The sequence below is a fragment of the Coregonus lavaretus genome, assembly GCF_964263955.1.
Source record: "Coregonus lavaretus genome assembly, chromosome: 17".
Classification (NCBI taxonomy): Eukaryota; Metazoa; Chordata; class Actinopteri; order Salmoniformes; family Salmonidae; genus Coregonus; species Coregonus lavaretus.
In genome coordinates, this window is record NC_140004.1 from 3,376,687 (window position 1) to 3,395,514 (window position 18,828).

At 42.1% G+C, this 18,828-nt stretch overlaps 1 protein-coding gene across 1 annotated transcript in view; it reads left to right on the forward strand.

Annotated features, from left to right (window-relative positions):
* Positions 1 to 4,515: 4,515 nt before the first annotated feature.
* Positions 4,516 to 18,828, forward strand: part of LOC311144828 (ataxin-2-like) — a 42,169-nt gene continuing 27,856 nt past the window's right edge. The window contains exons 1-3 of the mRNA XM_084180977.1: positions 4,516 to 5,034; positions 11,695 to 11,728; positions 11,995 to 12,054. Coding sequence (XP_084037103.1) covers positions 4,943 to 5,034; positions 11,695 to 11,728; positions 11,995 to 12,054 — 186 coding nt within the window. The 5' untranslated portion in view covers positions 4,516 to 4,942. The remainder of the gene's footprint in view (positions 5,035 to 11,694; positions 11,729 to 11,994; positions 12,055 to 18,828) is intronic.

Consider the following 18,828-nt stretch of genomic DNA (forward strand, 5'->3'; position numbering starts at 1 on the left):
TCTAAGTACTGTATCTAAGAAGGTGAATTTAAGTGGGACCATCCTGTTACTCTCTTCAAATCATCGTCTACTACACTGCTCTCATCACCCCACAGGGGATCATTGACACGGCTGATTAGCTGTCCTCAGAAGACCACTTCCAGAACGAGTGAAAGTAAACAGACAACTAAGAAGAAGGACATTGTGACCTTGTGGACAATCTGAGCCTTACATCTAAAAGGGCATTCGAAAGAGAAGGCCCAATCGACCCCTTCCCACGAAGGCCTGGGTCCAACAGAGATACACGACGAAGACCTCCAACACGTAAATACATGTATTGCTTTTCTTCCCAAATGGGCGGCAGTTCCGGGCAAAGTGTTCTCTCTCACTCTTTAATTCGCCATCTTTTGTAACAAGTGTCATATTGTGTTAGTCAGCTAGGGACCCATTTTCATTGTATAAAGTTTCTAATCCCTACCTATACCATGTATGTGTTTGTATCTTGTGTTATCATTTTTAATTAGTTAGTAAATAAATAATTAAATACATTTGTGTGGTATGGAATGATCAGTAAGACCCGGGTTCGTGCAGACTTAAAGAGCCTACAACTTTCAGAATGAGACTGATATGAGGTAAATGATTAATAAATTACTTAAATGATAAGAGATACAGTTGAAGTCGGAAGTTTACATACACCTTAGCCAAATACATTTAAACTCAGTTTTTCACAATTCCTGACATTTAATCCTAGTAAAGATTCCCTGTCTTAGGTTAGTTAGGATCACCACTTTATTTTAAGAATGTGAAATGTCAGAATAATGGTAGAGAGAATGATTTATTTCAGCTTTTATTTCTTTCATCACATTCCCAGTGGGTCAGAAGTTTACATACACTCAATTAGTATTTGGTAGCATTGACTTTAAATTGTTTAACTTGTGTCAAACGTTTCAGGTAGCCTTCCACAAGCTGGGTGAATTGTGGCCCATTCCTCCTGACAGAGCTGGTGTAACTGAGTCAGGTTTGTAGGCCTCCTTGCTCGCACACGCTTTTTCAGTTCTGCCCACAAATTTTCTATAGGATTGAGGTCAGGGCTTTGTGATGGCCACTCCAATACCTTGACTTTGTTGTCCTTAAGCCATTTTGCCACAACTTTGGAAGTATGCTTGGGGTCATTGCTCATTTGGAAGACCCATTTGCGACCAAGCTTTAACTTCCTGACTGATGTCTTGAGATGTTGCTTCAATATATCCACATAATTTTCCTTCCTCATGATGCCATCTATTTTGTGAAGTGCACCAGTCCCTCCTGCAGCAAAGCACCCTCACAGCATGATGCTGCAACCCCCGTGCTTCACGGTTGGGATGGTGTTCTTCGGCTTGCAAGAGACCCCCTTTTTCCTCCAAACATAACGATGGCCATTATGGCTGTAGTATCTGAACAGTTTATAATTTTGGCTGACGTTTGCAAATGGTGTGTTAGATGAATTTTACTCTGCCTTGCTGAAACATCTGGAAAGCATTACTATAGGGGCCCCCTGAAACAGAGGAGACTTGGATATGTGGAAGCCAGGGATTGGTCTATTCAAAACACCCATCTTATGTTACATAGGATATATATATCAGGTTTTCAACAAAGGATGGGGAGAATAATCATATTTGAGATTGGGTTAGTTGTTCTCCAGATTCTGCAGAAATCTGTAAATTGACGCTGAAATCTTTTGATATAATAAACCTTTATAATCAAAGTACAGTGTCAGCGGATTTCTTATCAGCACAGCATATCGGCATCGTTGTCTCGACACCACATGGCCAAACAGTTCTATTTATGTTTCATCAGACCATAGGACACTCCTAAAAGTACGATCTTTGTCCCCATGTGCAGTTGCAAACCATAGTCTGGCTTTTTTATGGCGGTTTTGGAGCAGTGGCTTCTTCCTTGCTGAGCGGCCTTTCAGGTTATGTCGATATAGGACTTGTTTTACTGTGGATATAGATACTTTTGTACCCGTTTCCTCCAGCATCTTCACAAGGTCCTTTGCTGTTGTTCTGGGATTGATTTGCACTTTTTGCATGCACCAAAGTACGTTCATCTCTAGGAGACAGAACGCATCTCCTCCCTGAGTGGTATGACGGCTGCGTGGTCCCATGATGTTTATACTTGCGTACTATTGTTTGTACAGATGAATGTGGTACCTTCAGGCATTTGGAAATTGCTCCCAAGAATGAACCAGACTTGTGGAGGTCTACACATTTTTTTCTGAGGTCTTGGCTGATTTCTTTTGATTTTCCCATGATGTCAAGCAAAGAGGCACTGAGTTTGAAGGTAGGCCTTGAAATACATCCACAGGTATACCTCCAATTGACTCAAATGATGTCAATTAGCCTACCAGAAGCTTCTAAAGCCATGACATCATTTCCTGGAATTTTCCAAGCTGTTTAAAGGCACAGTCAACTTAGTGTATGTAAACTTCTGACCCACTGGAATTGTGATAGTGTATTATAAGTGAAATAATCTGTCTTTAAACAATTGTTGGAAAAATTACTTGTGTCATGCAAAGTAGATGTCCTAACAGACTTGCCAAAACTATAGTTTGTTAACAAGAAATGTGTGGAGTGGTTGAAAAACTAGTTTTAATGACTCCAACCTAAGTGTATGTAAACTTCAGACTTCAACTGTATCTAGATTATTATTATTATATATTATTAGATATCTTTAGAGTTAATTCGGGAAACGGTAACTCGTTAAACAACTTTTCCTGTGGTGCCCCAAATTCCTAATGAGTTAATTGTTACATGATTAATTTAATCTAGTAACAATTAAACATAGTAGGTAATTATTTCGATAAATAAGTCATCACAATAATGAAAGTCACGCCACGACAACAGTTACAGAGTTGAATGGCTGTGATAGGAGAAAACTGAGGATGAATCAACGACATTCTATTTCCTCCACAATTCTAACCTAATTGACAGTTAAAAATATTCCAATACATGCATTCTGTTTGCAACAAGGCACTAAAGTAGTACTGCAAGAAATGTGGAAAAGCAATTCACTTTTTGTCCTGAATACAAAGTGTTATGTTTGGGACAAATCTAATACAACACATTATCAAGTACCACTCTCCATAATTTCAAGCATAGTGGTGGCTGCATCATGTTATGGGTATGTTTGTTATCGTTAAGGACTGGGGAGGTTTTCAGGATAAAAAAGAAAACGGAATGGAGCTTAAGCACAGGCAGAATCCTAGAGGAAAACCTGGTTGAGGCTGCTTTCCACAAGACACTGGGAGATTAGTTCACCTTTCAGCAGGACAATAACCTAAAACACAAGGCCAAATCTATACTGGAGTTGCTTATGAAGAAGACAATGAATGTTCCTGTGTGGCAGTTACAGTTTTAACTTAAATTTACTTGAAAATCTATGGCAAGACCAGAAAATGGTTGTCTAGCAATGATCAACAACCAATTTGATAGAGCTTGAATAATTCTGAAAAGAATAATGGGCAAATGTTGCACAATCCAGGTGTGGAAAGCTCTTAGCGTCTTACCTAAGACTGCCAAAAGTGCTTCTACTTAAGTGATAATGCCCTAGAAGCTAGTGTTTGGAGGATATATTGGCACGGGTGTTGTTAGGCCCGAGACGAAGTTAGGGTTGTACAGAGCATTTCCTATGCAGCAGCGGTTAAAAGGGTTGAGGGTTTGAATGGTGCTCCTGAAGAGTCCATGGTGGTGGATAGGCCTTCAACGCAAGCTGCAGGGGTTGCCTTTCACCAAGATTATCCTGACATTTTAATTGTTAAAAAAGGTGGACTTTGTGGCCTTTAACGCAATGGTGATTAATGGCACTGCCAAGGTGGAGAAAAGATCTAGCAAGATAGACATCATTGTGGTTGCGGCAGAACGGTTCCTGGGGCTGAAAGATTTCTAAGCAAAGGAGTTACATGGAATATTGTCAAAAGCCGTACCACCATCTCAGGCCCAATAGATTGAGAAGGGAGATATGGATATTTAAAAGAAGTAAGAAATGGGAGTTTTGTCAGTGTACTATTTTATTTGGGTGGATTTAGTTAGTTTCCCTAGTATGTATGGATTTTCTTTTGTTACATGGAATATTGGCAAAAGCCGTATCTCACTCTCAGGTCCTAGAGCCTGAGAAGGAAGATATGGAGAACTAAAAGAAGGAAGAAATGGGAGTCGTTTGTTTTGGCAATGTACTATTTTTATTAGGGTGGAGTAAGTTAGTATCACTATTAGGTATGGATTTATTTTATGGTTTCAAACCGTCCAGTTGGTGGCGGCAATACAACTTTTGCCTGTAGTCTGCCATAACACCCAAAGAAGAAGACGAAGAAGCATATGACAAATGGGTTTATTTGTTGGACATGCGCAAGCAGATAGCTCACGTCGTGTTTGGCTTAACAGGTTGTGACAGGAAATTAGGTGTATGACATCTTTTGTTTTTGGGGAAATTTTACTACCCCGTACAGTAGGTGGCGGCAATACACTTTATGAGTGTAGTCTGCCAATAAACCTCGAAGAAGAAGCCGGCGTATGTTATACCTGCTCCTTTCGCTATTATCGAAGAGAGAGTCCGAGATACCTTAAAATCCCGTTAGAGCGAATCGAAAAACAAATTGACCGGAGGTTTAATTCACACATGTATTACTTAAGTGTAATCGGAGCATATTGTATTTTTTTTAAAAGAGGGTAGCTAACTTCTGTTTTAATAGGCATTACACAGAACGTTAGCTAGCCTGCTATTTGCTAGGTAAGCTAATAGCTAGCAAGGTTCTAAGGTTTTGAATCACATACGCTAGTAGCTAAACTAGCAAGCTGACGTTAGCTGTCTCAAATCTATCTAGGTCGCTAAAACTTAGCCTATTAGTATCTTTTCATCATTTGGTTGCAGTGTATAGTGTTTGAGATCTTAAGAATACACCGCTAACGTTGTCGTTTATGGGATAATGTCAATGAAGCAGGCCGGTGGTAATCGCAAACCCGGCGGTGGTGCTGCCGCTGGTGCCGGGGGAAGTGGCGGACGACAGAATTTGGGCAGGTCGGTGATTTATTCAGTCGACATTTTAGTTAACAAATATGATTGATGCCAACGTTTTGAAATTAGCCCAAGCTAATTATGATCTTAATTACAGCAGCTGACATTTCCGCGATAACTTCTAAACGTGTGTTATGTGAATGCACATTTCAGTGGGGCCTGACTGCTTACTACGTCGTTGGTGGGCAAGTTTTTAGCCAGCTAACTAGCAAGTTAGGCCTACGAATCATGCTGGTACACAAGGTCCCAGCACTGGCAGTATTGCGGTACTTAGTTTTATTTTGGTAACTCCATCTGTTTTAGTAGTTAACTAGTATTGAGAACATTAACTTAACTAGTAGTGGTTACTGGTTTGTGTCGTGTCAATTGCTTCACATGATCACCCTGTCACGACAAGAGAATGCATATACATCTAGGAATCAAACTACATAACTAGTATACTACATAACTAGCTTCTTCACTAGAATTAGGCTACTTTGTTAGCCAACTACCATTCATTCATGCCATTGAATCAGCACCAACTGGTATTATTGGATAAGTCAGCATAGTAAAAGGTGGGCTGTGTCTAGCTACCAATTTGTAAGCCAGGGGTGTATTCATTAGAAACCGTTTACCATTTAAGAACCAAGCAGAAGCAAAAGGAGCAAACGAAACAGAGGGACCTACCTGATTTTGTCCAATAAACTCTTGAGTTTCCGTTTGGAGTAAAGTTTGTTGTGAAACGTTTTGCAACAGAATCAGCAATGTGATAATTATACTGAACAAAAATATAATATGCAACGTGTAGTGTGTCATGAGCTGAAATAAAAGGTCCCAGAAATGTTCCATCTGTGCACAAATTAGTTTACATCCCTGTTAGTGAGCATATCTCCTTTGCCAAGATAATCCATCCACCTGACAGGTGTGGCTGATTAAGAAGCTGATTAAACAGCATGATCATTACACAGGTGCATCTTGTGCTGGGGACAATAAAAGGCCAATAAAATGTGCAATTTTGTCACACTACAGTCGTGGTCAAAAGTTTTGAGAATGACACAAGTATTGGTCTTCATAAAGTTTGCTGCTTCAGTGTTTTTATATATTTTTGTCAGATGTTACAATGGCATACTGAAGTATAATTACAAGCATTCCATAAGTGTCAAAGGCTTTTATTGACAATTACATTAAGTTTATGCAAAGAGTCAATATTTGCAGTGTTGACCCTTCTTTTTCAAGACCCCTGCAATCCGCCCTGGCGTGATGTCAATTAACTTCTGGGCCACATCCTGACTGATGGCAGCCCATTCTTGCATAATCAATGCTTGGAGTTTGTGGGTTTTTGTTTGTCCACCTGCCTCTTGAGGATTGACCATACATTCTCAATGGGATTAAGGTCTGGGGAGTTTCCTGGCCATGGACTCAAAATTTCGATGTTTTGTTCCCCGAGCCACTTAGTTATCAATTTTGCCTTATGGCAAGGTGCTCCATCATGCTGGAAAAGGCATTGTTCGTTACCAAACTGTTCTTGGATGGTTGGGAGAAGTCACTCTCGGAGAATGTGTTGGTACCATTCTTTATTCATGACTGTGTTCTTAGGCAAAATTGTGAGTAAGCCCACTCCCTTGGCTGAGAAGCAACCCAACACATGAATGGTCTTAGGATGCTTTACTGTTGGCATGACACAGGACTGATGGTAGCGCTCACCTTGTCTTCTCCGGACAAGGTGTTTTCCAGATGCCCCAAACAATCGGAAAGGGGATTCATCAGAGAAAATGACTTTACCACAGTCCTCAGCAGTCCAATCCCTTTACCTTTTGCAGAATATCAGTCTGTCCCTGATGTTTTTCCTGGAGAGAAGTGGCTTCTTTGCTGCCCTTCTTGACACCAGGCCATCCTCCAAAAGTCTTCACCTCACTGTGCGTGCAGATGCACTCACACCTGCCTGCTGCCATTCCTGAGCAAGCTCTGCACTGGTGGTGCCCCGATTCCGCAGGTTAATAAACTTTAGGAGACGGTCCTGGCGCTTGCTGGACTTTCTTGGGCGCCCTGAAGCCTTCTTCACAACAATTGAACCTCTCTCCTTGAAGTTGTTGATGATCCGATAAATGGTTGATTTAGGCGCAATCTCACTAGCAACAATATCCTTGCCTGTGAAGACCTTTTTGTGCAAAGCAATGATGACGGCACGTGTTTCCTTGCAGGTAACCATGGTTAACAGAGGAAGAACAATGATTTCAAGCACCACCCTCCTTTTAAAGCTTCCAGTCTGTTATTCTAACTCAATCAGCATGACAGAGTGATCTCCAGCCTTGTCCTCGTCAACACTCTCACCTGTGTTAACGAGAGAATCACTGACATGATGTCAGCTGGTCCTTTTGTGGCAGGGCTGAAATGCAGTGGAAATGTTTTTTTTGGAATTAAGTTCATTTTCATGGCAAAGAGGGACTTTGCAATTAATTGCGATTAATCTGAGCACTCTTCATAACATTCTGGAGTATATGCAAATTGCCATCATAAAAACTGAGGCAGCAGACTTTGTGAAAATTAATATTTATGTAATTCTCATAACTTTTGACCACGACTGTACACAATGCCATAGATGTCTCAAGTTTGTCCACCAGAGCTGTTGTCAGAGAATTGAATGATTTTCTCTACCATAAGCCACCTCCAATGTTGTTTTAGAGAATTTAGCAGTACATCCAAACAGCCTCACAACTGCAGACCACGTGTAATATGCCAGCCCAGGACCTCCACTTCCGGCTTCTTCACCTGTGGGATCATCTGAGACCAGCCACCCGGACAGCTGATTAAACTGAGGAGTATTTCTGTCTGTAATAAAGCCCTTTTGTGGGGGAAAAACTCAATCTGATTGGCTGGGCCTGGCTCCCAAGTGGGTGGGCCCTTGCCCAGTCATGTGAAATCCATAGATTAGGGCCTAATATATTTATTTCAATTGACTGATTTCCTAATATGAACTGTAACTCTGTAAAATTGTTGCATTTCTATTTTTGTTCAGTGTATGTTTCCATACTGGGTGTTACAAGAAAGCTCTATACATACGCTGCCATAGATTTTTCAACTAACCTGTTGTTGGCGATGCCTTTTTTCTCAATTCGGTGAAAAACGTATCTTCGGAATGTCCCTGTCCAGTTGCATGTGGTTCAACAAAAACTCAAAGATATTAAATCCATGTTTTGTACAGAGTGTGAAATGCCTCTTGCACGTGGGTAGATATTTGATTTGGTTGCACTGTGTGACGTGCTGTCATCTACTTCTACAAGTGGCCACAGTTTTCAAACCCAGAGGCTCAACCAGAGACGAAAGAGTAAGTGAGACACTCGACTAATTGAAGTCACTAAACTAAGTAGACCAGATCTAGCTGCTTTCCACGTGGTAGTTTCTTGTCAATGTTGGTAGTTATCTGGCCATCCAGAATCTCAACAACTCATGGACTTCTGCCCCATTGACCGGTGCGCATCATTTTCATGATGTTGTCAGCTAACCCATCTATGGGATAGCCACACCGTTAAGCAGACAGCAACTGACCAATGGTAAACGGCCTGAGTGAACTATCTTAATTTATCCACCATTTTTGTCACAACATCGCAATACTTCGGGAACGTGTCACGAGAAGCAGACTCGACAGACCAGACCGGGGTTTGTCTCGAGTTCATATTTTCTCTAATTCAAAAGGCAATACCTTGATTCGAGCTAATGTCTTAAGTAGCTGAACCTGTCATTACTACAACCTCGTGAAAGTGACAAACACGTTTTCATTTTTTGTCAAACTACTTTATATTGAAAGAGTACCTTTCGTTTGACGGCCTGCACATGCGCAGTTCGGCGTGAAATGACTGCTAGACCCGTTGATGTGTTTTTGCTCATGCGCTATGCTAGCTGAAGTCGCCATGACATCGCCTACAAGCGTGATCGGGGATTTCTATTGAAGAAGCAGTTTCTTCATGTCTTCATAGTGTACTGCAGGGATCATCAACTAGATTCAGCTGCTGGCTGATTCTTATTTTGTTTTATTTTTTTACGTCTTTTTTTTTCTTGAGAGGATGGTCAGGGGGCCGGAACATAATTACAAATAATTTGTAGACTGCAAATTGAACGCAAGAAACCCAAACTGATAATATTTGACTAAAACAATAATTTCAAACCTTGCTTACATTTGTATACGATGACATACAGTGGGGGAAAAAAAGTATTTAGTCAGCCACCAATTGTGCAAGTTCTCCCACTTAAAAAGATGAGAGAGGCCTGTAATTTTCATCATAGGTACACGTCAACTATGACAGACAAATTGAGGAAAAAAAGTCCAGAAAATCACATAGTAGGATTTGTAATGAATTTATTTGCAAATTATGGTGGAAAATAAGTATTTGGTCACCTACAAACAAGCAAGATTTCTGGCTCTCACAGACCTGTAACTTCTTCTTTAAGAGGCTCCTCTGTCCTCCACTCGTTACCTGTATTAATGGCACCTGTTTGAACTTGTTATCAGTATAAAAGACACCTGTCCACAACCTCAAACAGTCACACTCCAAACTCCACTATGGCCAAGACCAAAGAGCTGTCAAAGGACACCAGAAACATAATTGTAGACCTGCACCAGGCTGGGAAGACTGAATCTGCAATAGGTAAGCAGCTTGGTTTGAAGAAATCAACTGTGGGAGCAATTATTAGGAAATGGAAGACATACAAGACCACTGATAATCTCCCTCGATCTGGGGCTCCACGCAAGATCTCACCCCGTGGGGTCAAAATGATCACAAGAATGGTGAGCAAAAATCCAAGAACCACACGGGGGGACCTAGTGAATGACCTGCAGAGAGCTGGGACCAAAGTAACAAAGCCTACCATCAGTAACACACTACGCCGCCAGGGACTCAAATCCTGCAGTGCCAGACGTGTCCCCCTGCTTAAGCCAGTACATGTCCAGGCCCGTCTGAAGTTTGCTAGAGTGCATTTGGATGATCCAGAAGAGGATTGGGAGAATGTCATATGGTCAGATGAAACCAAAATAGAACTTTTTGGTAAAAACTCAACTCGTCGTGTTTGGAGGACAAAGAATGCTGAGTTGCATCCAAAGAACACCATACCTACTGTGAAGCATGGGGGTGGGAAATCATGCTTTGGGGCTGTTTTTCTGCAAAGGGACCAGGACGACTGATCCGTGTAAAGGAAAGAATGAATGGGGCCATGTATCGTGAGATTTTGAGTGAAAACCTCCTTCCATCAGCAAGGGCATTGAAGATGAAACGTGGCTGGGTCTTTCAGCATGACAATGATCCCAAACACACCGCCCGGCCAACGAAGGAGTGGCTTCGTAAGAAGCATTTCAAGGTCCTGGAGTGGCCTAGCCAGTCTCCAGATCTCAACCCCATAGAAAATCTTTGGAGGGAGTTGAAAGTCTGTGTTGCCCAGCGACAGCCCCAAAACATCACTGCTCTAGAGGAGATCTGCATGGAGGAATGGGCCAAAATACCAGCAACAGTGTGTGAAAACCTTGTGAAGACTTACAGAAAACGTTTGACCTGTGTCATTGCCAACAAAGGGTATACAACAAAGTATTGAGAAACTTTTGTTATTGACCAAATACTTATTTTCCACCATAATTTGCAAATAAATTCATTAAAAATCCTACAATGTGATTTTCTGGATTTTTTTTCTCATTTTGTCTGTCATAGTTGTCGTGTACCTATGATGGAAATTACAGGCCTCTCTCATCTTTTTAAGTGGGAGAACTTGCACAATTGGTGGCTGACTAAACACTTTTTTCCCCCACTGTATGTCTCTATGCATGGGAATACGTTTGAACAGATTTCCAAAATTCTTATCACTTCGAGCTGATTTGCTGGTGTTTTTACACTCTTATGTCCAACAAGAAAGAAAACTTTTTTTTTTGCTCAGAAAACTAATAAAATGTGGCCCGCGAGCCGCCAGTTGGGGAACCCTGCTGTATCGTCTTTGACGTGGCCGCATCACCTAGAAATGACTAGTTCCTGCAAAGATGTTGGGAAATGCAAGAGGTCTGGCAGCTAAAATGGTGAGGAAACTCCTCACTCTGTGCAAAACTTGGATTTAATGTCTTTCTGAGTTTTTACTTGATTTTGTAGAACCAACTGCAACTGGTCACCGAATCGGGAATGAAGAAAGTATCAGCAATAACAGTTGAAAAATTCCTTGCAAGGCTATTCATTAACGAACCTCTAACACAGGGGTGTCAATCCTGTCCCACGGAGGGCCGAGTGTCTGCGGGTTTTTGGTTTTTCCTTTCAATTAAGACCGACAACGGGCTTTCAACCTTGGCGTTGGCGCTGCTGCTTGTGTAAAATTGTGCCCTTGAAAGATGACATTTGTGTAAGAACTACTGTTAACCCGATGGACTGTCTTTCAGCAGCATTTAAGTCTATTTTGATAGTAAACTATTGTCAGGACTACAGTATGTCCCAGCGTTGCTTGTGTTTTGGGTCCTGACCCATGCATATAATAAACACTGACTCTCTGATCATATAAGCCGGGGGGGGGATTGGTGTTCTAGCATGAAAGTAATTAAAGTCACACATTTCCTAATCCAGAAGGAAATTATTGTGTGTAGGAAAGTCAAGTAACCACTGCACAGTGAAACTTGCCCTAATGACGATGATATTAACAAATCTTTTTTTGGTCTTTATTCAGGGGACGGCATAGTGCCAAAGGTACTTCGGCAGCAGTAAGTTATGATTACATTTTTCTATCCCATTATTTGAATTGGGCAGGTGAAGTTGGCAGATATTGTTCGATTTCACATTCTAGGCTATCATCTTATTTACTATTGGTTTCTTTCTTTGAGAGAAAAAAAAACAGCACACTGGTACACAGTTGCTTGGTTTGTCACAGGCTTCTTTGTCCACAATAAGTGCAGACTTTTTCTTTGGCGTTATTTTGTCCTGGGCTCTCAGGTTTGAATTGCATGATCAATCTTTTTTTGTCTTTCAGGTTGTCTTCAATGGTGTATATGCAAACATGAGGATGGTCCATGTCTTGACATCGGTAGTGGTATGTTCCCTCCTGTTCTTATTATTCTTAGCTACCCCCATCACTTTATGCATGATCAAGGCTGGCAAAACCAAACTAATTGAGGATGCAAAGCCTACCTCTACATAGACAGAGGTAGCTACCTCTCCATAGACAGAGGAAGCAGAGCAAGCTACAGTGCCTTCGGAAAGAATTCAGACCCCTTGACTTTTTCAACATTTTGTTAAATTACAGCCTTATTCTAAACTGGATTAAATAAAAACAACATACATACAATACACCATAATGACAAAGCGAGAACAGGTTTTTAGAAATGTGTGCTAATTTATTAAACATAAACAACAGAAATACCTTATTTACATAAGTATTCAGACCCTTTGCTATGAGACTCGAAATTGAGCTCAGGTGCATCCTGTTTCCATTGATCATCCTTGAGATGTTTCTACAACTTGATTGGAGTCCAACTGTGGTAAATTGATTTGGAAAGCCACACACCTGTCTATATAAGGTCCCACAGTTGACAGTGCATGCCAGAACAAAAACCAAGCCATGAGGTCAAAGGAATTGTCAGTAGAGCTCCGAGACAGGATTATGTCGAGGCACAGATCTAGGGAAGCAGCATTGAAGATCCCCAAGAACACACCCACACGCACAAACACAATACATAGCTCATTAATCCGCCTTTCAAATCCACGGCCTCTCTGTTGCATCTACCTCTCCCCTCTCTCCATTGTCCTCTCCTCACATCCATAGCCAGGCAATGAATGAGGAAACAGCCGCTACCTGTAAATAAACAGTGGCCTCATCATACTTAAATGGAGGACGTTTGGAATCACCAAGACTCTTCCTAGAGCTGACCGCCCGGCCAAACTGAGCAATCGGGGGAGAAGGGCCTTAATCAGCGAGGTGACCAAGAACCCGATGGTCACTCTGACAGAGCTCTAGAGTTCCTCTGTGGAGATGGTAGAACCTTCCAGAAGGACCACTAGCTTTGCAGCACTCCACCAATCAGGCCTTTATGATAGAGTGGCCAGACGGAGGCCACTCCTCAGTAAAAGGCAAATGACAGCCTGCTTGGAGTTTGCCAAAAGGCACCTGAAGACTCTCAGACCATGAGAAACAAGAATTTCTGGTCTGATGAAACCAAGATTGAACTCTTTGGCCTGAACGCCAAGCGGCACATCTGGAGGAAACCTTGCACCATCCCTAAGGTGAAGCATGGTGGTGGCAGAATCATGCTGTGGGGATGTTTTTCAGCAGCAGGGACTGGGAGACTAGGCAGGATTGAGGGAAAGATGAACGGAGCAAAGAGATCCTTGATGAAAACCTGCTCCAGAGCGCTCAGGACCTCAGACTGGGGTGAAGGTTCACCTTCCAACAGGACAATGACCGTAAGCACACAGCCAAGACAACGCAGGATTGGCTTCGGGAGAAGTCTCTGAATGTCCTTGAGTGGGCCAGCGAGAGCCCGGACTTGAACCCGATCAAACATCTCTGGAGAGACCTGAAAATAGCTGTGCAACAACGCTCCCCATCCAACCTGACAGAGCTTGAGAGGATCCGCAGAGAAGAATAGGAGAAACTCCCCAAATACAGGTGTGCCAAGCTTGTTGTGTCATACCCAGGAAAACTTGAGGCTGTAATCACTGCCAGAGGTGCTTCAAAGTACTGAGTACTTATGTGATATTTCCGTTTTTTTTTTTTTTAAATAAAAATAATGGGTATTGTGTGTAGATTGATGAGGGGAAACAAACTATATAATCCATTTTAGAATAAGGCTGTAACATAACAGAAAGTCAAGGGGTCTGAATACTTTCCGAAGGCACTGTATATATGGGAGTTGTCCCCACTCCTCATAGCAGGGGAAATACTGGACATAGTTTTAGTTAATGGTCACTGGAATCCTGATGACAGCATGCTACAAGAGCTGTGAAGTCTTTGAAGCAGTAACATTGAGTCAAGATTTTATTGTATTGAATATCAAGCAAGCAATAGTGACATGTACCACATGTTGTTTATTCACAAAACCTGCACTTATGATAATTAGGCCGTGTGTGGTTGACAGATTTGGTTGACCATTTGAATGAACAGAGGCATCTGTTTTTAGGAGTGAAGCTACAATTAATAAATTATTCAGCGTTTTAACTGCATGTTTTTCTAAACTCATTGTTTAAAGAGATGCTCCGGTACTTTTGTATACTTTTCAGTCAGTAGTTCTGAAAGTAGCACTCATGAGCCAAAAGTGGCAGATATGTGCACCATGTCATTGCTCTCTTTCTCACTCTGCTGTGTGTGTATCTTGCTAGCTGTCACTCAAATGGTGTGGGGCTGAAGCTCATTGGCTGGAATTCAAATTGCTAGGGAGGTGGCCCACGTGGTGGAAAATGCAGGGAAAAAGCTGCTGCACAGCTTCCAGTAAACAGTCGCTTTCAAACTAGGGATTTTGTGGCAAATTGATGTAAAACTGTAATTCGGTGAACTAGGGCTGGGCAATATGGCCAAAATATCATATTATGATATTGTTCCCATTTTGGAATATATTTGACGGTATTTGGTGTTTTTTAAATTATAGAGGTTTTAAATATGCTTTAAGTACTGCATGACCCTAGGATGGCAACCAATGATGTATATAAACCCTGGATTGTTAATGCTATGTATTTGCCAATGAGAGGCTTTGAAGCCACCGGTCGGCCATATTGGCACTCCTCAGAAAAGCAATAAATGGAATTCTACAGTATTTCAAGGACAAAATTACATGTTTAAGTATTTCTTTGTGGTAGTGGTGACCGTAACTTTAGTACTTTCTAAAACATTATACTTTAAGGAAAATTAAAGTATGGGGCGGCAGGTAGCTTAGTGGTTAAGAGCACTGTGCCAGTAACCGAAAGGTCACTGGTTCTAATCCCCGAGCCGACTAGGTTAAAAATCTGTCGATGTGCCCTTGAGCAAGGCACTTAACCCTAATTGCTCTTGTAAGTCGCTCTGGATAAGAGCGTCTGCTAAATTACTTAAATGTAAATGAAAATGTATTTATATATTTTTTATGTTTAGCTCGAATAATATAATTTAAAAGTATGCTTTAATGTGTCTGTAATAGAATAAACATGGAAAAACAAATGTGGACATTAGTAAATGCATTTCTATAGCTTCCAAAATAATTTTTGCTATGGTGGGGGAGTGCCAATGGAGGCACGGTGGCTTCAAAACAGTGCCCCCTTTCAGTCATCTGGTGTATATATAAATCATTGGTGGCAACACATACATTCAAAGGGGTTTTTAATGGGGCTTTGTCCATTCTAATTGTTTTATACTGTTCATTGAAACTTCAACCAAAAGTTAGAATATAGTGGGCACTTTGAAATTAGTGTTGTTTGACATGACAACAAATGAAAAAGCCAGGGAGAGGATATTTAAATTTTTTATTTTTTAAAAAATTTTATTTCACCTTTATTTTACCAGGTAAACCAGTTGAGAACAAGTTCTCATTTACAACTGAGACCTGGCCAAGATAAAGCAAAGCAGTGCGATAAAAACAACAACACAGAGTTACATATGGGGTAAAACAAAACAAAGTCAAAAATACAACAGAAATACATATAATATACAGTGTGTGCAAATTTAGCAAGTTATGGAGGTAAGGCAATAAAATAGGCTATAGTGCAAAATAATTACAATTAGTATTAACACTGGAATGATAGATGTGCAAGAGATGATGTGCAAATAGAGATACTGGGGTACAAATGAGCAAAATAAATAACAATATAGGGATGAGGTAGTTGGGCGGGCTAATTTCAGATGGGCTGTGTACAGGTGCAGTGATCGGTAAGGTGCTCTGACAACTGATGCTTAAAGTTAGTGAGGGAGATAAGAGTCTCCAGCTTCAGAGATTTTTGCAATTTGTTCCAGTCATTGGCAGCAGAGAACTGGAAGGAATTGCGGCCAAAGGAGGTGTTGGCTTTGGGGATGACCAGTGAGATATACCCGCTGGAGCGCAGACTACGGGTGGGTGTTGCTATGGTGACCAATGAGCTAAGATAAGGCGGGGATTTGCCTAGCAGTGATTTATAGATGGCCTGGAGCCAGTGGGTTTGGCGACGAATATGTAGTGAGGACCAGCCAACAAGAGCGTACAGGTCACAGTGGTGGGTATTATATGGGGCTTTGGAGACAAAACGGATGGCACTGTGATAGACTACATCCAATTTGCTGAGTAGAGTGTTGGAGGCTATTTTGTAAATGACATCGCCGAAGTCAAGGATCGGTAGGATAGTCAGTTTTACGAGGGCATGTTTCGCAGCATGAGTGAAGGAGGCTTTGTTGCGAAATAGGAAACCGATTCTAGATTTAACTTTGGATTGGAGATTCTTAATGTGAGTCTGGAAGGAGAGTTTACAGTCTAACCAGACACCTAGATATTTGTAGTTGTCCACATACTCTAGGTCAGACCCGTCGAGAGTAGTGATTCTAGTCGGGTGGGCGGGTGCAAGCAGCGTTCGGTTGAAGAGCATGCATTTAGTTTTACTAGTGTTCAAGAGCAGTTGGAGTCTACTGAAGGAGTGTTGTATGGAATTGAAGCTCGTTTGGAGGTTTGTTAACACAGTGTCCAATGAAGGGCCAGATGTATACAAAATGGTGTCGTCTGCGTAGAGGTGGATCTGAGAGTCACCAGCAGCAAGAGCGACGTCATTGATATACACAGAGAAAAGAGTCGGCCCAAGAATTGAACCCTGTGGCACCCCCATAGAGACTGCCATAGGTCCAGACAACAGGCCCTCCGATTTGACACATTGAACTCTATCTGAGAAGTAGTTGGTGAACCAGGCGAGGCAGTCATTTGAGAAACCAAGGCTATTTAGTCTGCCAATAAGAATGCGGTGGTTGACAGAGTCAAAAGCCTTGGCCAGGTCAATGAAAACGGCTGCACAGTACTGTCTATTATCGATTGCGGTTATAATATCGTTTAGGACCTTGAGCGTGGCTGAAGTGCACCCATGACCAGCTCGGAAACCGGATTGCATAGCGGAGAAGGTACGGTGGGATTCGAAATGGTCGGTGATCTGTTTGTTGACTTGGCTTTCAAAAACTTTTGAAAGGCAGGGCAGGATGGATATGGGTCTGTAACAGTTTGGATAGATCCAAAAACTCTAGAGAGTGTCACCCCCTTTGAAGAGGGGGATGACCGCGGCAGCTTTCCAATCTCTGGGGATCTCAGACGTTACGAAAGAGAGGTTAAACAGGCTAGTAATAGGGGTTGCGACAATTTCGGCGGCTAGTTTTAGAAAGAAAGGGTCCAGATTGTCTAGCCCAGATGATTTGTAGGGGTCCAGATTTTGCAGCTCTTTTAGAACATCAGCTGTCTGGATTTGTGTGAAGGAGAAGCGGGGGGGGGCATGGGCAAGTTGCAGCGGAGGGTGCAGAGCTGGTGGCCGGGGTAGTGGTAGCCAGGTGGAAAGCATGGCCAGCCGTAGCAAAATGCTTGTTGAAATTCTCGATTATTGTAGATTTATCGGTGGTGATAGTGTTTCCTAGCCTCAGTGCAGTGGGCAGCTGGGAGGAAGTGCTCTTATTTTCCATGGACTTTACAGTGACCCAAAACTTTTTGGAGTTAGTGCTACAGGATGCAAATTTCTGTTTGAAAAAGTTAGCCTTTGCTTTCCTAACTGCTTGTGTATATTGGTTCCTAACTTCCCTGAAAAGTTGCATATCGCGGGGGCTATTTGATGCTAATGCAGTATGCCACAGGATGTTTTTGTGCTGGTCAAGGGCAGTCAAGTCTGAGGAGAACCAGGGGCTAAATCTGTTCTTAGTTCTGTATTTTTTGAATGGGGCATGTCTATTTAAGATTGAGAGGAAATTACTTTTAAAGAACAACCAGGCATCCTCTACTGACGGAATGAGATCTATATCCATCCAGGATACCTGGGCCAGGTCAATTAGGAAGGCCTGCTCGCTGAAGTGGGAGCGTTTGACAGTGATGAGGGGTGGTCGTTTGACCGCGGACCCGTTACGGACGCAGGCAATAAGGCAGTGATCGCTGAGATCCTGGTTGAAGACAGCGGAGGTGTATTTAGAGGGTAAGTTAGTCAGGATGATATCTATGAGGGTACCCATGTTTACGGATTTAGGGTTGTACCTGGTAGGTTCGTTGATAATTTGTGTGAGATTGAGGGCATCTAGTTTAGATTGTAGGATGGCCGGGGTGTTAAGCATATCCCAATTTAGGTCACCAAGCAGTACGAACTCTGAGGATAGATGGGGGGCAATCAATTCACATATGGTGTCCAGGGCACAGCTGGGGGCTGAGGGGGGTCTGTAGCAAGCGGCAACAGTGAGAGATTTATTTCTGGAAAGGTGGATTTTTAGAAGTAGAAGCTCAAACTGTTTGGGCACAGACCTGGATAGTATGATGGAGCTCTGCAGGCTATCTCTACAGTAGATTGCAACTCCACCCCCTTTGGCAGTTCTATCTAGACGGAAAATGTTATAGTTGGGGATGGAAATTTCAGAATTTTTGGTGGCCTTCCTAAGCCAGGATTCAGACACTGCTAGAACATCAGGGTTGGCGGAGTGTGCTAACGCAGTGAATAACTCAAACTTAGGAAGGAGGCTTCTGATATTTATGTGCAGAAAACCAAGACTTTTACGGTTACAGAAGTCAACAAATGATAGCTCCTGGGGAGTAGGAGTGATACTGGGGGCTGCAGGGCCTGGGTTAGCCTCTACATCACCAGAGGAACAGAGGAGGACTAGAATAAGGATACGACTAAAGGCTTTAAGAACTAGTCTTCTAGTGCG